General features: G+C 43.8%; 2 protein-coding genes across 3 annotated transcripts in view; one reads left to right on the top strand and one right to left on the bottom strand.

Moving 5' to 3' along the window:
* Window positions 1-20,365, top strand: part of gabra2b (gamma-aminobutyric acid type A receptor subunit alpha2b) — a 63,893-nt gene extending 43,528 nt beyond the window's left edge. For both annotated transcript variants that reach the window (XM_079556024.1, XM_079556025.1), the window contains 3 exons: window positions 14,471-14,623; window positions 17,407-17,609; window positions 19,690-20,365. In XM_079556024.1, the coding sequence (XP_079412150.1) occupies window positions 14,471-14,623; window positions 17,407-17,609; window positions 19,690-20,010 (677 nt within the window). In that variant the 3' untranslated portion in view covers window positions 20,011-20,365. The remainder of the gene's footprint in view (window positions 1-14,470; window positions 14,624-17,406; window positions 17,610-19,689) is intronic.
* The window catches only part of LOC306962771 (uncharacterized protein), a 1,040,752-nt gene that overhangs the window by 812,273 nt on the left and 203,687 nt on the right, over window positions 1-24,792 (bottom strand). The window lies entirely within an intron of this gene.

Here is a 24,792-nt window from a genome sequence, read left to right as displayed (position 1 = left end):
CGCCCCGGGGGCAGCCTGGCGAAGCCACGGCTGTCGTTCTGCGCCAGGAGGGAAGCGACAACAACCTCCAAGAGACGCGCTGAGTTTGGGCTTTATTAACGGCCAAATTCACACAGGAAGCCACGATATCGCCGCAAACCACAGACCTCTGCCACAAAAACACACACATGAGCTGAAGCTTAGGTTTGGTCAATATACTTCTTACACTAGTTTTCCCAAAAGCACAAATTACTAACAAGTAATGCTGCAGGTGAATAGGGCAAAAGATAAAATGAAGACATAAAAGATAAGATAAGCCTTTAATGATCTCACAATGGAGAAATTCACTTCAGCTCACAAGAACACTCAGGGTGTGCATAATAGACGGGAATTGTGCAAGCAATTAAATAGTAAATAGAGGTATCTTTATACAATGAATAAAAAAGCTTAAACGGCCATAAAAATGAGAACAGTCTCCACTGAAGGAGCTGCTCAGCTCCTCTACAATCTCCACTGAAGGAGCTGCTCAGCTCCTCTACAGTCTCCACTGAAGGAGCTGCTCAGCTCCTCTACAGTCGCCACTGAAGGAGCTGCTCAGCTCCTCTACAGTCGCCACTGAAGGAGCTGCTCAGCTCCTCTACAGTTGCCACTGAAGGAGCTGCTCAGCTCCTCTACAGTCCCGTGCAGTGGGTGGAAGGTTGTCCATGATGGTGGTGAGCTCGGCTGTCCCTCACCTCCTCCACAGAGTCCAGGGGCAGCCCGGGACGGAGCTGGCCCTCCTGAACTGTCTATATGAGTGTGAAACCTTTGCTGTAGATTATTATTAATGATAATAATGCATTAGTCTTATATAGCGCTTTTCCAGACGCTCAAAGTCGCTTTACACTTTGGTGCATTATTCATTCACTCGGTGATGGTAAAGTGAGGCACCAGTCTGCACACATCAGCCTCCACCACCAACCACTCACTCACTCACTACAGCCAGGCCCTTCCTGCTGAGCTTCCAGATCTGATCAGGCAAAGGCGGTATGGCCACATAAATATGTCGGGATAATGTATTGCAAGTTTTCCATTTTCTAATAACACTGAAAAATCTCGTATTATTTTTTTCATTCATGTTAAGTAAGTACTTCAAAGACAAAAATCAGCAGATTCCAAATCTAAAAAGGAGAAGTGTCTATCACTTTCAGTTCCAGAGACATCGATCAATTATCGGCCGATAGCTGATATTGTAAAACACCCATGTGTCAGTCGACCTCTAGTTCAAAGCTCAATAAATCCGTCAGGAATTGGATCTGTAAAAATCTTCCAAATGTAGTTGAGTCAGAGCCTGTAAAGTGTGGAGTCTTATGGAGCGACTAAAGTCTCTGTCTGCACATGCACCTGTGTACATTACTCTCTGTCTCCCACAAAGGAAATGACCATATTTGGATTACAGCTGCATCTCGGTCACAGCCTTTCATGCTACACATGGATACCAAACATGGAGCACCAAGAGTTGCTTCCTGGGAATCATTGAAACGTCATTGAATAAACATGGATTCAAATTTTTTTTTTGTTGTTGATTAATTTTTCAAGGAATTGAAATGATTTTTACTCGTTCCTTGTTGTGGGGCGGGGCTGGGGAGTGAGTGGTGGTAGTACACTGAGGGCAGGGAAGGGAGGGTGTTCAGCTCCCTGACAGCAGGGTGGATAAAACTGTTCTTCAGTCGACTGGACCTGGCCCATGGATTCCACAGTCTCCTCCCTGAAGGCATTAGCTTGAAGAGACTGTGTGATGGGCTTGTAGGGGCTCTGGTGATTCTGAAGGACTCTCACTTTAAAACTAAGATGTTAAGGAGAAAACGAGTTCATGTTTTCAGCAAAAATCCATGTTTTCACCTCTCACTTTAGTTTCAAAGCCGTCGTCGGAGCAAAGTCTGAATAAATAAGCAGTGGAAAACTGTATATTTTCAGTTTGTCTTCAGTAAATCGTCGTCAAACTGGATAAGTCGCGTCCTGCGGAGCGACATGCGGCTAATGAGGCTATAAATACTTTGCACATGAAGAGTCCAGGAACATGACACAGACGCGGATATTTTTACACCTTTATTTATAGATCTGGGGTCTGTGGTGACAGTTTGTCAGCTCTCTGTGTCTACCATTGTGTTTGAACATACGTGCTTCATGTTTGTTCTCCGCATGGACAAAGCACTGACCTGTTCCTTTGGCAGAGAATTTAAATGAACTGAAGTTCACATGTTTTTAGTCCCGTCTTTAATCTATTTATATCTACAGTTTTGCTCAGAAGTTCACATACCCTGGCAGAATGTTGTTGTTTTTTTTCACCCATCTCTGTACTTAGTGGTTGTGCGAAGCCATTTTTAATGAAACAACTGAGTTTACTCTTTTTAAATCATAAATTGAAACTGCCAAAATGACTCTTTTGTGGTAGTTGTTGTTGAGCCTCTTTATTTCCTCAAATGGTAAAACTGCCCATTCTTTTAGACAAAAAGCCTCCAGTCCCTGTAAATTCCTGGGCTGCCTTCATGAACTGCACGTCTGAGACCTCCCCAGAGCGGCTCAGTGATATTTAGGTCAGGAGACTGAGATGGTCACTCCAGAACCTTCACTTTATTCGGCTGGAGCCAATGAGAGGTCCACATGGCCTAGTGGATCGTTGTCATGTTGGAACGTCCAAGACTGTCCCGTTTTTATTCTCATTAGCTCCTCTCGTTTTCAGCTTGAACTCCTTTTAGTCGAACACTCAGTGGTGGTCAAAGTCAGCGGTGGCTGGTGGGGCTGTTGCTTACCGTGTTGGGTAAACATGTTTTACTTTCAGGTCTACTTAAACACATTTATTGCGACACATTGCAGAAAATTCCCACAACTCTCTTGTTACAGACAAATCTCAGAGCATTAGACATGTGACTCCAAACGGCAGACCAACATCAGAATCAGAATAGTTTTTATTGCCATTGTTGGTGAACAGGTTCACAAACTAGGATTAGGATTTTTTACATTAAACATAAAAACATATAACTCATAACTTAGATACATAATAAACTATAAAAACTATAGACTATAGGGCATACATAAACAACAGTTTGCCACAGAACAACAGCGTGAGTGTGGTTTGAAATGTGCAGACTCAGCAGATATGAGTGTGAATATGCCACATAACAGACCCTGACCACATGGTTTATGTCCTGCAATAAAGGGCCTTTCTCAGCGGCCTGGAGACTGGTTGGAGACTGGCGTTGTGCTGGTCGCTGAGATGCCTTCGAAGCGTTCCCCTGGAGATTTGATTGCAGCTGAGACTTTTTCAAGTATCCCGCAGGTCTCAGAGACATTGCAGGGACGTCACAGAAACGTCTCACAGGTTGAGGACACTAAATAGTGACATTGCCACAACTGCTTGAAACCACGCAGGCCATGGGGAGACTCTGCTGAAACCGAGCCACTGGTTTTCACCGAGACTACCTGGAGACTCGCCTTTTCTCCAGGGGACGTCTCAGAGACATCTCAGTGACCAGCGGCAACTCGAGTCTCAACTATTCATTCATTTTTCTATTGATGATAGCAGGTTCAGACTTCACAGTGAGCGTAGGGTTTTGATGTCGGTGCTGTTCCATTTTTCCTCCTCACATGATGTTGTGTGTTCCACTCAACAAATTCAACTTTGGTTTCTGAAAGGGCTACTGGACAAATATACTGGGGACTGACTCACCCGAAGTTGAATAGTTTTGGGAGGAACACACAACGTCATGTGAGGAGGACAAATGGAACATCACCAACATCAAAACCCTCTATGACGTCTGGAGCAGGGCCTGGACAATGTGATATCATCAATAGAAGAATTTATTCACAAGTTTAATTTGATATTTTGCATGCTGACATTCACATCAGTATGTGAATAAGTCAGACTCTCACAACGATCAGGATGAATCTTGGACCATTCCTCTTTACAAAAATTTTTCTTACGATTTGATGAGGGTCAGACCACATTTTGTGACCAATTTGGGCAGAACTGTGAGAAATTCCAAATGGTGTACTTACTTTTTCTTCCCACTGTATCTCGCTAAGTAAACCTAACTCAAACCATTTTCCTAACCTTAACTTCGAGTGTTTTCCTGTATTGTAAGCTTGAGCGTTTTCCAACTCCTGGCCCTATACTTCACCTGTTAGATATTGTCCAGATCAAACATGTGATGGTAAAATAGCCGGGAACCGTCCGACTAGGGAGGCAAAGTTCATGGATGTTCATCACAATGGAGGTTTTGACCACTGCAATAACCTCAAGAGGCTGAGGTGTTCTGGTATTTGAGTAGAGAGAATTGTAAAGCCTCTGATCTCAGGTTCAGCTGTAGCAGATAAAAGTTTGTTTCCATTAGAGTTGGGCGATTTTTTTTTCCCCTGAAAGAAATCTTTCATTTGAAACATAAATATATATGCATTGTTTTTACTGTGCAGGTGTGCAGTTTGTAACAACGATTACTAAATATTAATACAAAACAAAAACTACTAACTCAATTTTGAATTCCAATAGATTTTTGCCCTGCCATAGTTTCCCTAAAGCAGATTCTCAAGAGTTTAGATAGACACTCTGTGATTCCATCCCGGACTGATCTTAATCACGTGGCTGTCCCCCAGAGGTATGCTAAATGTCAGGGAAACTATCCTCCAGAAGAGGGCGCTGTCCACATATTACCAATTACGGTTGAAAGTAGATTATTGTCTGTTGTTCTAATGTGGGGCAATTTGAGCAAGAATATGTTGTTTGACTAGAGTCTAAAAGTAACAGGTTTATGCATTTAAATGGATCAAATATGAAAAAGAAAAATCACAATGAATTTTTCAAAATCATCCAGCCCTACATCGGACACTTTGAAACAAACCAGGCTAGGCTCATAGCAGCTTCCACACTTCATCTCGTGTCACCAGTGAAAACTCATCATCAAAAAACACATGAGAGGCACTGTCCAGTTTCACCAAAACGATCCTCTTTCTGTTTTTGTGTGGACAGTCGTGATCAGATGCATAAAACTACAACGATTACTAATGACATTAGCCAGTTAAGAAATAAAATAAACCATTCAATTTTACAAATACAATTTCTTCTTTTTCTAAAAATGTCGGGGGCCCCGTGATGCCGGCGGTCCCTGATCAAAGAGCTTGGTGTAATGGTGCGTTCATGTGGACTGAGGAGCTCGTTTCCCGTGACGTCACTGTCCCCAGTTGGTTTGTGTCATGTGTTTTTTAGGTTGGAAAGTGGGAATTCATCGTAACATAAAAAACAACAAAGCTAACCATTTGAACTTGGTGTTAGCATCTCAAAATCTGAACTTTGGTTTGTTCATTTTATAAAATATCTCGTAAATGTTCTTTTTGCTAGCATCAGCGTTGGCCATTTCACTCACAGTTGTGTTTCTTAGAAGGACCACAGCTCACACTAAAGTCAGGATAAAAGAACAGCTGATCTTCACAGTCAGGCGTGGAAGTTCCCCAAACGTTTTCCCCAGTTCCAGAGGAGCACATGAACACAGCATAAGTAAGAGAGTAAAAGTAAAGATACTCTAAGTTACTTCAATAAAAGTAAAGTTACATCCGAAAACAGTAAACTGGTAAGAGGTTTCACGCCAAGCCAGATGTGTGTCAGCGTCCGCCATGATAAGAAGCCTCCGAATAGTGTTGTAGTTAGGAAGTAGGACAAGGAGCCTCAATGCTAACTATCATATCTCCTTTAGCATAGGGACCTCTGGTGGTTCCTCACCGGCGAGGAGCTATGTGACATCCCATAAGCCACCAATCCCCCCAGCCCCGAGTGAGACACCTGTTGGTGATGTCACTTCCTCTGTGTTTTCCGCCCTGGGTGAACGCAGTCGGATTGGGACAATGCTGCTGAACCTTTAGTTCTCATCTGCATAGAGATCTAACAGTTGACCTTATCACGTCATAAGGGTTAGGAGCTAGGATCAGGACATAGAAGCTACTTAGTTGAGGATTTCGGATGGAGTTGCTCAGTCAGAGTGTTACTAAAGTGAAAGTACTTAAAGTGCACATCCAATCCAATCCACTTTATTTATATAGCACATTTAAACAACAAAACGTTTCCAAAGTGCTGCACATGCAACAAAATCAATAAAACAAAACAATACAAATGAGCTCTACCGCTATATGGGTGTAAAACAATAAATATGAATAAAACCGTATAAAAGAATACATATAAATAAAAACACATTAAAAAACTATAAATAAGAATAAAACTCAATAAAATAAATAAAAAGACACAGGGGACCACACAACTTAATGCGGTGCTAAAAGCCAGAGAATAAAAGTGAGTCTTAAGACGAGATTTAAAACACTCGAACGCTCTGTCCCCTCTGGTTTTTGCGGTTCGTCTTCGGAACCACAAGCTGGAGCTGGCCCTCAGACCTCAAAGTGCGTGGGGGGCGGTAAATTTGGATGAGGTCTGTGATATACTGCGGGGCCAGTCCATTCAAAGCTTTAAAAACAAACAACATTTTAAAATCAATTCTAAAATGAACAGGGAGCCAGTGCAAAGACGCAAGGATTGGGGTGATATGTTCACGTTTTTTGGTCCCTGTTATGTGACCGGTTTTAATGCTTTTATTTAGACAGATAACATCTGTTGTACGGAATATTTTTATTTTATTTCAGTGAAGAAATGTTGGGCAGAAAAGTTGTTTTTATTTGAATTCTTAAGCTGCTGACAGGAAGTGACATAGGTAAAGTTCCATTGCAGTTTGACTCATACGTTTGTTAAGTGATGATGTCATCACTCCACTTCCAGGTCTCACTGTAAAAATATAGGAGTAAAGAGCTCTTGGCCTTTTATCTGTTGTTATTTCAGCAGGACATCCAGATGTGTTTGTCAATGGTCAGTGACTCGGGAGTCGATGAATAATGAATGTAGATTAATACAAACGTATTCCCATTGACTTAACATGGTTGGCACGGCAACAGTTTAAAATGTTTTGCCTCTATCTATGTAACTTCTTGTCAGTGTCCAATAAGGAAGTTTGGTTGGATAAAAAGGTGTCTCAAGTGTCATATGCACTTGAAGTACGGCAACACAACAAGGACAAACCTTCTTCCTTGTTGACAGTACGTCTGCAGTACTGAGTAAAAGTAAGAAGTTGTCGACACAAAAACTACTGGAGTAAAGTACAGATCCCGGTTAGATGTTCGTCTTTACCGTTGCGTTCTCCTCCTGACCTGATTATTCCGTGTCTCTCTCCCGTGTTGTTGCTAAGCGACCGCGTGAATATCAAGTCGCTGCTCTCTTTGATTGTGGGCACATTATGCAGATGAGCCGCAGTCACGGAGACGAGAGGGGCAGACAGGACAGCCAATCAGGCGCCAGCATGCGGCGAGGGGGCGGGACCGACAAAAACACGGGAACTTTTCAACTCAAACGAAAACGAAATGGGGTTTCCCAGGAAGAAGCTTCAACGTGGTGGCGCTCCCTGGTCCTTCCCACGCTTATTCATTCACAAAGGTTTGGTATCCACGTGTAGCAGGAAAGGCGACCCAGATATAGGGCTGGGTGATAATGACAAAACTGAATATCTCAAAATGTTTTAGGACTTTCTTTAACAATGATGAAGAGATATCTTTGCAAACATAAGAAATATGCAAAATGCAGCCAAACGTCTTTTACATGCTTTCTCCATTTTCCACTTTTTCCCCACTCCATTTTCTCTCATTTTTTCCTACATCTTTTTCACCTATTCTTTTGTATTTCAATAATACAAAAATAGGTTTCATATAGCACTTTTCAAGAAACTCAAAGACAAATGGAATGGACCAAACAAAACAAAACAAAGATGGACTATTATCGATTATTGTAGGTTGTAGGTGAGTTTTGGGCTGAGTTTGTTGTAAGTGGTCAGTGAGTCTGCGTTTCTGATGTGGATGGACAGTGAGTTCCAGAGGGTGGCGAAGGCTCGGTCCACTAAGGTTGGCCGTGTGGATTTGGTGATGGGTCTGAGGAGGTTGGAGGGACAAAGGTGTGTGAACAGTAATGGTTTCATGAAATAGGTGCAGGTGGCACAGTATACAGCGCTCGTCTGTCACAACTAGAAGGTCCTGGGTTCGATTCCCACCTGGACGGAGCCTTTGTGTGTGGAGTTTGCATGTTGTCCCCGTGTGGTTTCCCCTACTACAAAAACATGTGCAATAGGTTAATCCTCCAACCAGGTGTTTCTGACCACCAGTCTGTAGGTGGGTCCCCGGGTGCAGCACTGCTGCTGCCCACTGTCCACTGTCCACTGCCACTGCCCACTGTCCACTGCCCACTGTCCACTGCGGGTCGTCCAGTGATGTTAAGGGCAAAGTTCGTTGTAAAGTTGATGTATAATAAAATAAAGCACCTTACAGTAAATTCCAGACTATTGAGTGCACCTGAAAATAAGCCGCACCAACTAAATCTTTTTTCTTTTAACTTAAAAGTTGATCAATTCTATTAACTTATTAAACCTGTGTGTTCAGTCAAACCAAAGCACTGCCCACACAGCGACTCCGGGTCCGGGCCCCCAGGAGTGTCCCGGTGTCTGAGCTGGGTCTGTAGTGAATCACTGGAGGCTTTTGTTGAATTTAACCCATTCACTTTAACCATTCACTTAATAATATTTCAGCGATGAGAGAATTAACGAATTCATGAATGAATTAATAATGAATTATTTGGCCACCAAAGCCACGTTACAGCGTGGAAGGGCATCCTGATGTGGTAGAGGAAGACAGCCATAGGGTTTGCACCTGTGTGAGTGATTGAGCAGAGGAGTTTGAGACGTCAGAACCACAGAAGTCCTCCATCATCTCCACAACTTTATGATTGTATGTGGAGCTGCTCTTGCTTCTTACTCACGTTGGAGTTTTCTTGTTTTTGGACCCATGTGCTTGATTTGAGAGTCTCATTTCATCTGTCCATGGGTCAAGATATTTAAATCAAGCAAAAATTAATCGCACTCAAAACTAGATCAAAATTAAAGCAGCAAGCAGCAATAGAGGCCCTCACCCTTTGGGGCCACTCCCTCCCATGTGACCGCCCCGTCTGGCTTTCTCCCCCGCGTCGCAGCCACTCAGCATTGCGCCCGCCCACACAAATGAGATACTCAATGCAGCCCTGGGTCTCTAGGTGATAATAGCCAGGTTTGAGCTATCTTTTGTCTGAAATTGGCTTGTTGCACAATGTGGCTACGCTAGTTCCTCTGAGCTGAAGTTTTAAGCTCTTGTACTTCCTGTCTGTATTCATTGCCATTAAGATCATCTTAGACCCGTTCGATTCATCGCATTTCCTAGAGATTCTGTGGTGGACAGTGAGTTCCTGGTAGATGGTCACTTCCTGCAGGTGAACGAGTTGCTGTGCAGTGTAAATGTTTCTGTAGAGGAGACGTCTATGTTTATAAGGATCAGTGAGTTTGTCTTGAAGCTAGAGGCTAACATTCATTTCATGCATTATAAAGTGGCTCAAATATGAACTAATCTGCATATAAACCATCTTGTCCTACTTAAAAAAAATTGATAGGCATTTATTTTGATTCAATTTTCTATAGCATGCTAGCCTTTAGCTTCAAGACAAACTGAACTCGTTACATCCTACATCCAGATTTGAACACACAGTAAATGATCATCTACCAGGAACTTACTGCCCACAACGTAATCTTTAGAAAATATGATTATTATTCCAGCAGGTCCGAGCTAATCTCTAAAGGAAAAGAATGCAGACAGGAAGTACTGGTGCTCACAACTTCAGGTATAGCCATATCGTGCAACAAGCCAAAAACAAATTTGTCAAAATATCTAAGATGGAAGGAGCAGTCACTCCATTGGAATATAATGGTATCCATATGATCTTGAATCAGCCACTCTGCACATGTTACAGCAAAGATCTTATTGACCTTTATGATCAGAAACCCATAGTACAATTGTCACATATTAAAAACTCTCTTTTTCTGTAGGGGCGCTACAGCATGGACCAGCACTGTTAGGGATCAATGGGTGAGGATCGTGCTTCTCTATGGTCATGGTGGGGAGCTGACATTGCTGTAATACCTCCCCCTAGTGGCCAGGGGCGACTCCAAGAAACACTTGGGATCATTGATTCTAATGGGACTTCAAACGTCCCGAGAACAGCTTAAAAGCCTGGCTCCAAAGAGTTTTTCTTTTTCTAAAAAGTCGCTATGACCCATGTGATGACGCTGGGGTAGATGAAATCTTTTTAACCATGCTAGTTTTTGTTTATTGATTGACAGAGCTTGATTGACAGGCTCTGGAGCTCTGTGGAGGCTCCGCCCTCCCCACGAGTGCAGGGCTGCCCGCCTTCATGCCCTTTTAAGGAACAGGCTGCGTAGGAGGAGACAGAGTGGCCATTAAGTTTCACACATGACGATGAATGGGAATGGGACCCGCTCATCTTTATATTATATCTATGGTAGGGATTCATTCTCATCCAGTTTATAAAAGATACAGTTTTAAACTCAATCTGACAAGGCACATGCCAATTGTCAAAGATAATTGTCAAAGATAATAACATTTAGCCCACATCTATTCAAATATGATATGACTGTACTTTACTTTTTATACCTGCAACATTTCTTAACAACAATTTTCAAAGTATAGGTAGGTGGCGCTGTTCTGTGTGACATGGACTTGTTATTGAGTTTGTTCTGTTCAGTTTGGGGCAGTGCATTAGTCACTCAAATATGAGCTCAATAGATCATTGCATGTTTGAATTATACAAGAAAATACGCTTTTGGAGAGACATTTGCATTGGCCACGCCCACATCTTCCAAAATATGACATGACTGTACTATATTTTTTGGTTTGTTTTATTTTGTAGCACATACCTGCAACGTTTTGTAAAAATCGTCCAAACTAACATTTTCAAATGAGTGTGTTTAGTCCCATTAGCATTGGTGACTCAAGTGTGAGCTCAATATTTCAATGCATGTTGAATGAATTCTAAATGATAATCTGCCATATTTGAGACATTATCATATTGGCCACGCCCACATCTTATAAAATATGATGATTCAAAATATGATTCATTCTTCGCCGTGGCGATGGTTGAGCAGTTTTACAAACCGTGGTTGAATCTTGAATTTCAGTATGTCTAGATCCAGTGTATTCTGTATTTCAAGCCAAAATGGCCGACTTCCTGTGTGTCAGCGCATGGCGCTCCAGTTCAGTTTGTCGTGGTGTCCCCTTTCACTGTCGCCAACAGTTTTGGCCGCATGTTCCGATTTGCATTGGGGTCAACTTTGAGGGGGCGCTGTCGAGCCATTTAGTTTTGGGCGTGGCCAATTTGCCAATTTTTATAAATTTTTTCACTGCCTAAATGTTTCCGACAGAACGAGTTTTCAGCAACATTTAGCAGGTCAAAAATGTGATTGTTGTAAATTTGAAGCAACACAAAAACAATAGTCCCTTTCCGGGGACTTCGTCCGGCTCGGGCCTAGAAATATGATGTATTTGAAATTGTTGTAGTTGTTATATCTTCATTTAAGTGTTAAAGCAGTACTAAGTAACTATTCCCCCTAGAGGCCATAAGCGCAACTGCAGGTGTAGTAGCAAGTTACGATTTTTTTATTTATTAATTGTCTTGGAGAGTAAATACTACGCTGACAGGAAAGGCGAAGGGGGAGAGTGTTACTGTGCATCCAATTATACGATGGAAATTTTTTTTTTCACTCAAACTTGGCTGTAAATACTGTTTAAAGTGACGTTAGCCCGCAGTTAGCTTTGCCCGTTAGCATGTTAGCTTCTTCTTCGTGATTACATTAGTGTGTATTGCTTTCTCCGCACCGGGGGCAGTCAAGTTGCAAACATGGTTTTCTGGCCAGAGACACCAGGGGGAGATGAAAGACCCTCCAATCATCCCATAAACACTTGTATTACCCCCACAGGGACTACGGAAAGGATTTATTAAGGTAAATAAGTTACTTAGTACTGCTTTAACATCTTTGGACAGATTTGGTATCTCCTATATTGCCCACCTCTGCTGAGATGACGCTGTAATCCAAATATGGTCATTTCCTTTGTGGGAGACAGCAGCGGCTAAAGACGGGAGACATATTCACAGATCTCCACTTTAGTCGCTCCATAAGACTTTACCGGCTCTGACTCAGCTACATTTGGAAGCTTTTTTCACGAGGATTTTTACAACATCTAATTCCTGACAGATTTATTGAGCCTTTTCTAAACCAGATCCCAAACCCCTCTGAGCTCAGGTGGTCGGTGACTCGGGGAGTGGGACCTGAGAGCTTCTGGCTGCGAGGCGCTGGATCCGCTCGGCCGTGACATTTGCACGAGCGAGAACACGCTGCGTCTCTGTGATACTTACATTATTCATGTTTAACATCAAATCATGCCACGGCTTTTGAGCAGCTCCCTCTTCCTCCATCACTCCATCCCTCTCTCCCCTCTCCCTCCTGTGGCTGCTCCATCTGGGGATTCCCTTTCTTCTCCTCCCCCTCTCTCCTCCTCCCTCTGTCCCCCTCTCTCCTCCTTTGCTTCTCCCCCTTCCTTTCTCTCCTCTTCCTCCCCTCTCTGCTCTTCTTTCTTCTCCTCCTCCTCTTCCCCCTCTCTCCTCCCCATCCCCTTTCTTTCCTCTTCCTCCCCTCTGTCCTCCCCTTCCCTCCTCTTCCTCCCCTCTCTCCTCCCCCTCCTCTCCTCTCACTGTCCTTCTCCTCCCCCGTCTCCTCCACAACTCCTCCCGCTCTCCCCTCTCCATCTAATCTCTCCTCCTCTACCCCTCTCTCCCATCTCCATTTCCTCTCTCCTCCTCTCCTTCCTCTCTCCCCTCTCCGCCTTCTCTCCTCCCTCCCTCTCTCCCCTCTCCATCTCCCCTCTCTCCCTCCACCCTCTCTCCCCCTCTCTCCCATCCCGGCTCCACTCCTCCCTCTCTACCCTCTCCGCCTCCTCTCCTCCTCTCTCCTCCCTCTCTCCCCTCTCCGCCTCCTCTCCTCCTCTCTCCCCTCTCCGCCTCCTCTCCTCCTCTCTCCCCTCTCCGCCTCCTCTCCTCCCTCTCTCCCCTCTCCGTCTCCTCTCTCCACCCTCTCTCCGTCTTCTCCTCCCTCTCTCCCCTCTCCGTCTCCTCTCCTCCTCTCTTCTCTCTCCTCCTCTCCCCCTCTCTTCTCTCTCCTCCTCTCCTCCCTCTTCTCTCTCCTCCTCTCCTCCCTCTTCTCTCTCCTCCTCTCCCCCTCTCAACCCTTCCGCCTCCTCTCCACCCTCTCTCCCCTCTCCGTCTCCTCTCTCCTCCTCTCTCCTCCCTCTCTCCTCCTCTCTCCTCCTCTCTCCTCCCTCTCTCCGTCTCCTCTCTCCTCCATCTCCCCGTCTCCTCCTCCCTCTCTCCCCTCCCGCCTCCTCTCTACCCTCTCTCCTCCTCTCCTCCCTCCTCCCCTCTCCTCCTCTCCCCCTCCCTTCTCTCTCCTCCCTCTCTCCCCTCTCCGTCTCCTCTCTCATCCCTCTCTCCGTCTCCTCTCTCCTCCATCTCCCCGTCTCCTCCTCCCTCTCTCCCCTCCCGCCTCCTATCCTCCCTCTCTCCTCTCTCCTCCCTCTCCTCCTCCCTCTCTCCTCTCTCCTCTTGTAGCGCTGACCGCACTCCGTCTGTTCCTCATCTGAGTGAGTGATTTCTAATGTAGCCGCTCGTGTTCGTGCTCATTCAGCCGCGAGGAGCTGAAGTGGGTCACGGGCAGCGAGGGGCCTGGTAAAAGGGGGAGGAAGGGGGAGAGGGGGGGGTAAGTTTAGCAGTTTACGGGCCCCAGGCGAACGCTGCAATGGGGGCCATCGCAGAATTTGTAAACGAGTTTCTATGTCACGCAGAATCTACTTTTTAAGGCGAGGCGCTGCAGGTTGAGCAAGAGAAGAAACGGCTCAACAAGGGCATCAAGTTTATCTCCGATGTCAAGGGAAAATTTGGGGAGAAATTGCAAGAAAACAGTGTGAAATTTTGGGGGGGAAAGTGGAAAAACAGGCACGCAATTGAGCCTAAAGTGTGGAGTCTGCAGGAGCGACTGAAGTGGAGATGAGAAAGAAGAAGAGAAAACGGCCCTGAAGTTTAGTCACATGATGGAGTCACTTCCTGGATAAATCAAAACATCAGAGAAGAAACCTTGTAAAGAGAGACTGTGGGCTGTGAGTTCAAACTAAGGTGTTAAGGAGGAAGCAAGCTAAAAATAGACGTTTCCTCCACTTTCATATAGGGCTCGCAAATGTTTTGGCGTTGTCGGTCGCCATATTAAACATCAACACAGTCGCTGCAGCCTTGATGCGATGTGCTTCCGGTCGCTGTCGACAGGAGAGCGGGGAGAGAGCGTAACCACGGCAACAGAAGCACAGCTGATTCACTGCAACGTCGATGAGGAGAGATGGAGATACCCTCACATGCTTCTGTCCCTGATTGTGTTTCTCTGACGACATGTTTGGAATCAGGTTTGATATTTGAGTGGTGTCTCTGATCATGCCCTCCTGTGTGCGCCCCTTACAGGCGAGTACACGGTGATGACGGCCCACTTCCACCTGAAGAGGAAGATCGGGTACTTCGTCATCCAGACCTACCTGCCCTGCATCATGACCGTCATCCTGTCGCAGGTCTCCTTCTGGCTCAACCGCGAGTCCGTCCCGGCCCGGACCGTGTTCGGTGAGTCTCAAAACTGACCTGTCTGTGGCACAGCTTTTGAAAATATGACTGATTTAGTTATAATTATCATTGTATTTCAGTGAAGCAGCAATTTTAATGAAGAAATGTTGGGCAGAAAAGTTATTTTTATTTGAAGTTTTAAGCCAGTGACAGGAAGTGACATAGAAGAAGGTTAAGTTCCAGAGTCATTTCCCATTGGCTTAACATTGTTGCACGGCAACAGTTTAAAATTGTTTACCTTCTTCTATGTCACTTCCTGTCAGTGTCCAATAAGGAAGTGAAACTATAAACATCACGAAAATGGCCAAACTAAAGAAAACTGGGTACAATCTTTAGCAAAATCTAAAATATAATTGTGTTTACTATGTTTTAGCAAAATATGTGTCTGCTGTGTCATATACACTTTAAACGCTCAGGGCTGCGACTCAACATTATTTTGGTTATAGATACATTTTTAATTAATGGATGAATCTTTTGGCTGTTAAAGTGATGGTCTGGAAGTTTAAACCATATTACAAATTAAACAAAAGTTAAATGTGGGGTAAGTTGAACCACCCACTATGTTTTGAAAATAAAACATTTTTATTTTTATGTAAGATTATAGATTTGATCTTTACATTATTTGAGCTTGTCAGACAAAAAAAAATGCCATAAAATAACCCTACTTTTTTTTCATGAAAAAATGTTTTTTTCCTATTCAAAGACAATGTTTGGCCTGATATAAAATAAATACATTTCAGTCAAATTTTTGTTCTGATGTTGGTCATTTTGTTTTAAAAGAAGATCAATATCTTAGGCAGATTTCTACTTAAATAAACACAACTATCTTACCCCGGGGTCGGGTAAAAAGCCGTCTCTGTTTCATAAGAAACAATGAATAACAAACTACAGAAAGTTTTATTGTACAATTCTATTAGTGATGCCAAAAAACTCCTGAAGCAGATGCTTCGAAACACTGTGTCGGAGCCTCTTTCAGTAACACCTGGTCACGTGACTGTCTGGAAAACTGCTTCATTCTGTGCGCTGTGTATCGTGTCTTAAAGCGGGTCATCTGCTCAGAGCGTCTCACTGAGCTGCCTTTAGCGGCGAGGCATAAACAACGTCCATATAGTGATGTCAGTCACTAGTCATAAATAAATGTGCTGTATTTCCCCCATTTCCTATTTAACTGCGTTCATGTGGCGAAATTGACTGTGGACCAGAATACATTTTGTAGTTTCTTATTCTTTACAAAGTCCTGCTTTTGAACAGATAAAGCAGGCGTGGAGCTGATCAGGCGAGGGAAACGTGAGGAGCATCGTCTACAGCAAATAGTGTCTAAATGAGCTCTGACGCTTTGATGTCCTGCCTTTGAGCAGCAGAGCCGCAGGTGACTGAGACCCCGCCCACTGGAGCTCCGCCCACAGACCCACGTTACAAAGAAAGTGACTCCTCTTTATCAGCCTATGATTGATTTGATTCAAACATCAATATCAGGCTGCAAATAATAAAACTGCCACACGTCTGTTTGAAACTTCTCTTCCACATGATTGTGTCGGTGCTTCAGTCGTGTTTATGAGAAGTCGTGATGATAAGGTTTGTCCACAAGAGGTCAGTGTTCAAACAGAATGAAACGGCTCAGAGACTTAGAAGCTACGACACTTTTTTGCAGGAAAGCCTCAAAGTGTTATAAGGCTTCACTCGCCCATCACTAGTTTCGATAGTTCCTGCTTTGTTCATTGGTGGTTCTGGGTTTAGTATAGAGACCAGCACATTAAAATGAGATATTACATGAAATTAACTGAACTTTTACACATTTATAAGTTCATTACATTGTTTGTTTTTGGCTGAGTTTGTGTGGATCTCAGTCAGATGCTGACTTTAGTGATGTTGTGATATATTGTGGCTTCTCACGATATGGATATTGCATCATCTAATATTACCGCACGATATTTTTTGCGACATATGGTGCAGCCCTAGTACAAAACATCCTTTTTGGTGAGTGATTGATGTTATTGAACATTTTTGCAGACAAGGAGTAGGTAGAAGTAAAACTTATACGTCCTATCCCTTCTTACAGATTGTTTCTTAAGAAAACTAGATATATGTGTATACTTTTACAATTTCATTCCGGCTACTTCATTGTCCTCACCGGTAGCTTTTAAGACACATAAACTAATAAACTAAAGTAAATGTCGGGCTGCCGAATGGGTTCGGAGCAAAACCACAAACTACTGGTCTAAGGAGAATGACAGGAGTAACGTTTCAAGTGGATCAGCGCTGAGAATGTGGAACATCCTGTATGAAAACTAGAAATAAGCACTAATGAAGCTGCACATGTTTATCTTATCTTATCTGAAGCGGCCTCTAAAGTTGTGCTTGTTAAATGTATAGATTATTACACACTTCTTGTCAACAAAGAGCCGTAGCCTGGTTTAGCCTGTCGTAGCATAGAATCAAAGCATTTAGCCGTTAGCACTTGCAAGTAGTTTTCTTTTCTCTTTTTATCTGTTTTCTGGCGGATTATTAACATATTAATCACCAATTAAGTCAAGCCAAAATTGGGTTCATATGGAGGTTTTTTCACATCAAATTGTTCAGTAAAAGGGAACTACAGCACTTGTTGCTAATGTTAGCATTTTAGGTTTTTCCTCCTCTATGTTTTCCCTCTGGCTGCTTCGAACATATGGGCAACAGTCTGTATCTATTCAAGAGTTTTGGGTGGACCTGACATAAACCATGGATGTTACAGATCTGTAGGACAAAGCAGTTAGTCCTCAAACCCTCTTCTCTCCCCCTTACAGGAGTGACCACAGTGCTGACCATGACCACCCTGTCCATCAGTGCCCGTAACTCTCTGCCCAAAGTGGCCTACGCCACGGCCATGGACTGGTTCATCGCCGTGTGCTACGCCTTCGTCTTCTCCGCGCTCATCGAGTTCGCCACCGTCAACTACTTCACCAAACGGGGCTGGGCCTGGGACGGCAAGAGCGTGGTCATCGACAAGGTGAGGCCGGCTTCGCACAGTTAGAGTTAAAAGTAAGATGTGGTAATCCGATAGACCAGGGGTAGGCAACGTCAGGTCCGGGGGAGAAAACCGGCCCTCCATCATCAAACTCTGGCCCTCGAGATGACTTTGAGAAATATTTTGACCCAAATCAGAGATTGAATGCCTGTTAAAGTACTCTAGCAATGTTAAAAATACTGTCAATTCCTTAAAATGTCTAGCAGAGCACCCTTTTAGGCCATAATCCTAAAAAAATAATCATCTAAAGGAAGAAATGACATAAATCTGTCATTTATGATGAATCTTGAATTAAGAGATTAAATCTAAAGTTTGAGTAGATTTGGTCTGGCCTTAGAGCAGATAAAACCTATTCTTGCCAATGGAACAAGCACGTTTTTAATCTTAATTCAGATTATTTTGTATCATTTCAAGTGAAAAAGAAATGTTTTGTACAGTAAAAGTTAATTTGTCTGATTTCCAGTGGGATTTCTATTTGTTCGATTGTCATTAGCGTTTTTATCTGATCTTAAATTTACTCAAATTTAACATTAAAAAAAACTTTATTCAAGCGATTTTAAATAATTTATCTAATTTAAGATGGACATTTTTCCAGTGTATATGATGTACAGCACTGGCATATGTAGAAACTGATGCTTTACGTCAATTTCTTCAATTGGAGGGTCGGGCCCTTGGTCTTTTGACGATGAAGAAAACCGGCCCTCCACTGAGCAAACTTGCCGACCCCTGCGATAGACTAACGTTAGCTAAACACAGTGTAAAAAGGAGAGAAAAGCTGTTAGCTGCGGCTCTCCACTGGTGAATCCATCAGAGCTCTTTGTGAACAATGACACCGGTATTTTACAGACTCCATTCATTACGTTTGGAAATGGAAAAGACGAGAGATAGAAGCAGTAAGAGTTCTGGCACTGAAACCGACAGGGATTTAGCTTCAGGACAGAAGTTTATTAACGATTGTAACCTGTAAAAACATCCCACCGACTTTGTTCTGTTGCAGTTGAACTCCTCATGAAGTTCCTTTTGGTATAGTCCAGTATATCCAGGAAGCTGTCCGGTGATTTGTGCCTCTTCTTTACCAGGTGCTAAAACTGGAGGCTCATGAGGCGTTCAAGGGCCATAAAACACAATGAAGTTGTAAAGCTGGCGGCTGCAGGCTGCAGTTCCTCCAAGTGGGCTGCGGCGCCGACAGACTTTGTGTTTAGTTCAAATAAATAAAGTGCTGTCCTGATACAAACTCCTGCATCTGATTGTGTCAGCTTCAGGTATGAAGAAACCTCTGAAACAGGTAGTAAAAGAGGACACCAGCATCTTTCTTGCCTTAGAAAGCTGTCTCATTTTGATATAAAGACAAGACAATGCTCACTGTCTTTCATAGATTGTGCTTTGCATCAGTGGTGTCAGTCTGGTTGGTGGCTCGGTTTGAAGCCTGTCACTGAAGGACAGGAACAAAATGAGCTGAGTTATTAAATGGGCCAGCCGTTTGATTGGGGATTCCCAACTAAACCTTGAAACACTGTGTACCAGGCAGGTGCAGCTTGTAGCCACCAACATTGTGAACTGTGACTCCCATCCTCTGTCCAAGGACTTTAGTCTGCTCCCATCGGGCCCAAGGTTTCAGGTGCCCAGCTGCGGAAAATCACGCAATAGAACAGCTTTGTTCCCTCAGCAGCTGTTTTTATATAAACCCTGTATAGACCAATTAATTTATGTATTAATTATTGTTCATGCAGTGACACTGATGTTTGTATCATGTATCCTGGTGAGCCAATATGCTAAGGTTTGTCTGTGTGCGTGTGTTTTTGAAGTATTACTGTTGTTTGTCCTGCCTACGAGTACTAATAAAGTAAACCTGAACCTGAGAAGTTCCTTCAGAGGTTTGATTCATCCATGAGTGCACTGCAGAGCGTACAGACTTTTGACTGTTCAGCAGGCCAAAGCAAGGTTTGATATCCTCATCAAACGCCTGAGACACTTGGATTATAGATCTATAATGTGTTATAACACGTTCTAGATCATGTTAGCGCCCCCTGCTGATATGAACTTGTCTCTGTGTCTCCCTCAGAAAAAGGAGCGTGCGTCTGTGATGAAGAAGAACAACGCCTACGCGGTGGCCGTGGCCAACTACGCCCCGAACATCGGCAAAGACCCGTCGGGCACGCTCCCCACCATCGCCAAAGGGGGCGGCACCCCGACGGAGCCCGGGAAGCTGAGGCCGGACGGCACCAAGGCGCCGGAGCCGAAGAAGAGCTTCAACAGCGTCAGTAAAATCGACCGCATGTCGCGGATCCTTTTCCCCGTCCTGTTCGGGAGCTTTAACCTGGTTTACTGGGCCACGTACCTGAACCGCGAACCCGTGATCAAAGACATGGTGCCGTCCACTTAACCACGCGGGAAACAAACAAACAAACAAACAAACATGGGGAAAAACGTGGAAGTCTGGAGTGTGGACAGAGTAACTCCAGCAGTAACTGTGGTTCTGTGAGTCCTGAGCGTTTTCTACTCCGCACTTTTAACCGTTCGACTTTTGTAAATCTGTGTAACATATTTCTATCAATGGTTTCATATCGTTAACATCATTATCGTGTGGAATCTTCACAACACCGGCCCGGCTGCACAAACACGCGGCTTCGGAAAGTGCTTTTACTCTTTAACTGAACTGTCGAGCTCCGAGTGAGCGGGCGAGACGCTGCAGCTGAACAGGGAAACATTTACATAGAGAGGTGTAGATGACTGACAGAAATATAGCAGGTTTTCTGCTTTTTATGTTTTCATGTTAAAAATAAGGCGTTTTATGCATAAAAATGGACAACATTTATTCATTTTAAATAAATCACCGGCGCTAAAGTCTAGTCACTTTCTCCCACAAAAGAAATGACCATATTTGGATTACAGCGTCATCCCGGTCACTGCCTTTCGTGTTACACGTGGATACCAAACAGTCAGTATTTGTGAATGGAGAGTCAGATACGTACGTTTTCTTTGCTGTCCCCTTAAAACTAAGATGAAGACTAGACCCTGTTCTCACCTGCAGCGTCTCGCCTTATACGGGATTTGAACCGCCAACTGCCCAGTGAGCAGGTTCAGTTTAAACTCAGTTAAACTCATCGTTTTCTTCTCTCACTGTGGCTTTGGGGCGGCACTAACAGACTTCTCCAGTGGGGATGTCTCTTGCTTTTATATTCGACAGAAATGTTGAGCTAAACAGCGCACTGCCTCCGCCCCCCTCTGTGCGGGGCGGCCAATCACATTCCAGGGGCAGCCCAGGCCATGCCCCCTTAGACACGCCCCTCACGCAGGTCGCCGTCTCTCTCTCTCTCTTTCCTACAAACGTCTGTCAAATCCACTAAAGCAGCCTCCGCTCTGCTCTGAGTTTGAAAATCAGGTACAGTCCCTTTAACCCTTCAGAGAGCGGAGCGGCTTCGGCCAAAACACTTTGACTTTCGGAAACAGACGGTTGATTTGGCCTTAACCCTCGGGCCGTCCTTTTGTCATAGGGTTCTGTTTTAAACAATAAACGTTCAAGAAGTAGGTTTGAGTTGTTTCAAGGCGTTGTTCTGGCCTTGTCATAGACTACGTTTATATGCCTTCAATAACCCGCTCAGAACCGGATCATTCAATATAATGTGTCCTCTGGGTTAACCCAAATATTTGGACATACAGTATATACACACTCATTCATTTGTGTTCTGTAGATCTGTTTCATCCAGAAGTACAGCTGCACAGCACCACACTTCTGGAGCCAGGAGGAAAGCCATGACTGTATTAGTGTGGGGAGAGACATTTCTGTTGACATTGTAACGTTCTCCATATGTCGTGTTTGGATCGATGGTAAATCAGCCAGAACTGTAGAAATATTTGCATGAGGGAATCGTCTAAAAGCATTTCAGTTGATCATATTGGGTTATGGTGTGAGGCCATTCCATGACCAGTCAGGATTCGCTAACGCTAGTGCTGATGTGGCTAATGCTAACGCGACAATGCTAACATCCCCAGCAGCATACAAATCCTCTCACTGAGGAGGGTCTGTGCCGCTAAAACATCATTACTTACCTTTGCAGTGCAAACATGTTGCCTTTAGAGCAGAAGAAGAGTGGTCAGAAGTTTGAGGCCTGCTGCGCATGCACAAAGTGACCAAACATGTATTTCACAAATGAGGAACTGATCCCAATGGCCATGTAACAGGTTATCCCAAATGTTTCACAAACCAGAACATTGACTTTGACCTGAATATTGACGGCATGTAAACATAGTCACTGTCAACTCAAAACATGTTTATTTTTGTTTATTTAACCTTTCAAATGCAGCCTGTGGGAATACAAAGTCAAAAGACTCACTTTAAGCCATTTGTGTCCAAAGCCACACTCAGCGTTTTAAACATTCACTGGGACTTGTTTCAAAAAGGTTTGACAAAGTACATTCGTATGTCATTGTGACTCATGAGCAAATAAAACCAACTATTTTGATTGTATCAAAAACATTCCTAAATTCATGATATTTATGTTTTTATCCCACAGCTGGATTGACACGACGTTCTGGAAATGTTTTTTATTTTATGGCCTTAGAGGAACAAAAGTCATTACCAGAATGTCCCTTTCTGTTTGTCACTTTCACAGGACACACATGGCTTTCAGAGAGTGCGTCAGCTTTATATGTTTTTAGTCCATTTCACTTCTGATTTCCTAAAATACACATCTCACCTTTGTCAAAACGTTGCACAAAGTTACATCAAAGAAAAGTAGCCGTTTCCGAGAGCACGAGGGTGAAGCTGCTCCTCTTGCTCTTACTCCCGACCTTTTGTAACGTTTCAACGCATCCAGGGAGCGCCCGCCTCAGGCCCATAGTCCACCCCTGTGTGTCTGCTCCCCTCAGGCCGGACCTCTGTAGCATGAACAGCTCCTGCGCCTGTGCGTGCTCATGCCGGTGTGTGCGGTCGGGCTGAGACGAAGACCACGTGGGACGTCTCCTGTTTTCTGGGACTTTGTGAACTTTGTACAGAAAAGATCGAGTTGATTTATCCGATTCTCGCTGTGTTACCGTATTCTACTGTACAATTCTTCTGTTTCCGGGTGGAAGAGGAACCTTCACATTTGTTGATTTTCGTCCCCAAAAATGAAAGAGACTTTATATGTCCAAGCCGATGCAAAAACACTCTGTATTATAACTCCTTCTACTTGTGTTATCGATTAATATTCTATTTATTATGATTATTATGATTCTTCTGTGTCCTGAAGGTCTGGGGCTGTGTCCGTTTGTCTCTTTCGTTTTCCTCAGCCGCAATGCTGCTAAAAGAACGTGCGCCACATTCCCCTTTCTTCCACACAGGTTTGTCTTCTGTGTGACTTTGTGATTTCGCTGATGCACTGCCAGCGCGCCAGTCTCCGAGACGTTTGCCACAGCCGGGAGGTCACAGGTTCCATTCCGGCCATACCGAAGTTCACCTGATTTTAGTCTCGTTTTTAAGGAGTCGAACAAACAATACCTGGAGAGTTTAGTCACAGTTTCAGTCTCATGACGCACTTTTTATTCAGTTTTAGTCACAGAAGTATGGCTTTGGCTTCAATTGTGACGAAACACTGGCTTAAATTAATAATAATTAAAAAAAAAAACATCAAAAACGAAGCTATTTCAAGTAAATGTGTCTCTTAGTTCAAGCTTCAAAACTTGAAACGAGCAGCTCAAATCAAGGCATATTTTAGTTGACAAAATCCTCACTGCTTTGAAAAATTAGCGCAACAGTCGTGTTATTAGACCAAATGTTTTCCCTGATCGTTATTGGCCACAATCTGAAGATCCACTTTTGAATATCCACTTTATGTGACCGTCATGTGACCTTAGTTCATGTGTGCTGAGAGAGAAGACGCTGGACTTTGTGACAGTTTTTTGTTTCTTGAGGATAGGTCGTTACCGTAGTTACCACAATAGGATTCTGAGTCCAGTTTCATTTGAAGGCTGTTTCCGACGTTGCAGACCCAGGAAAGGACTTGCCTCTGCACACAAATGCTGCTTTCTGTTTCTGTTCCAAAGCAGGAGCGTCTGGAACTTTGCAAACAGTCACATCTCAAAAGGTTTCATATTGATCTAATCACATGACCTCGCCTACGAGCTGAATTCTCACGGCATTAGCGACGAGAGCTTGAACCGCTTCACCGTGCGGTACCAAACCAAATAGATACACGCGTGACACAAAGCCATAATGCTTCTCAAAATGAAATATGAGTGGATTTGCAGTGTTCTTGATCAAATCAGCCACAAATGCTGCTCCAAACGTGCGGCCTTTTCCCGAACGATTCCTGCCGCGCCCCAGATCAATCAATCAAACTTCATTTATAAAGTGCAACATTTAAAACAACGCGCCTGGCACAACCTCCCATATATATATTTTATGTATTAGGATTAAATAAATAGATTAGTCAGTTAAAAGCGAAGCTAAAAAGGTGGGTCTTGAGCTGCTCTTAAAAACATTCTGGTTCTCTGCAGCCCTGAGCTCCTCCTCAGGTGGTTCCAGAGGCGAGGGTCGTGATATTGAGTCTTTTGTTGACTTTAGGAATAACTAGGAGACCCCTGCCGGAGGAGCGACGAGGCCGTGAAGGTTCATAAGGTAAAAGCAGTTCTGAGAGATAAGAAGGACCAAGACCATTAAGACGTGTAAAAATCATTAAAAGAACTTTAAAATCGATCCTGAAACACACGGGGAGCCAATGCAGCGATTCTAAAACCGGTGTAATGTGGTCCCGCCTCCTGGTCTTCGTCAGGACACGAGCCGCTGAAGTTTGTAAAAGTTGAAGACCTGAGATCCTCTTTTTGGGAAGACCAGACAGCAGGGCATTACAGTAGCGGATACTAGTGCAGGTGTTATTGGCTCAGTAATATCAATATGGCTCTGTCAGGTTAGGAACCAAATGAACCGTGTGTAAAAAACGGTCTCGAAGAGGATTTTCTTGCTTCCGTTTATCAAGAGTTTTTTTGTCTCGTTCCAAACGTACATTGATTGAAGCGGTCATTACGCATCAACGTTTCAAACCTGTTTCTCTTGTTTTTTTGTGACAGAAGTGACATCGATTATTTACATTAGTCTCCGATCGTCGTTCAATATGAGCGATCGCTGTTTTTGTTTACTTCCGAAATTTTCACCGGATGTTTTGGTGAATGGTCGGCAACAGCTGAT

This window comes from Gobius niger (assembly GCF_951799975.1).
Source record: "Gobius niger genome assembly, chromosome: 5".
NCBI classification, from domain to species: domain Eukaryota; kingdom Metazoa; phylum Chordata; class Actinopteri; order Gobiiformes; family Gobiidae; genus Gobius; species Gobius niger.
This window is presented reverse-complemented; position numbering and strand designations above follow the sequence as displayed.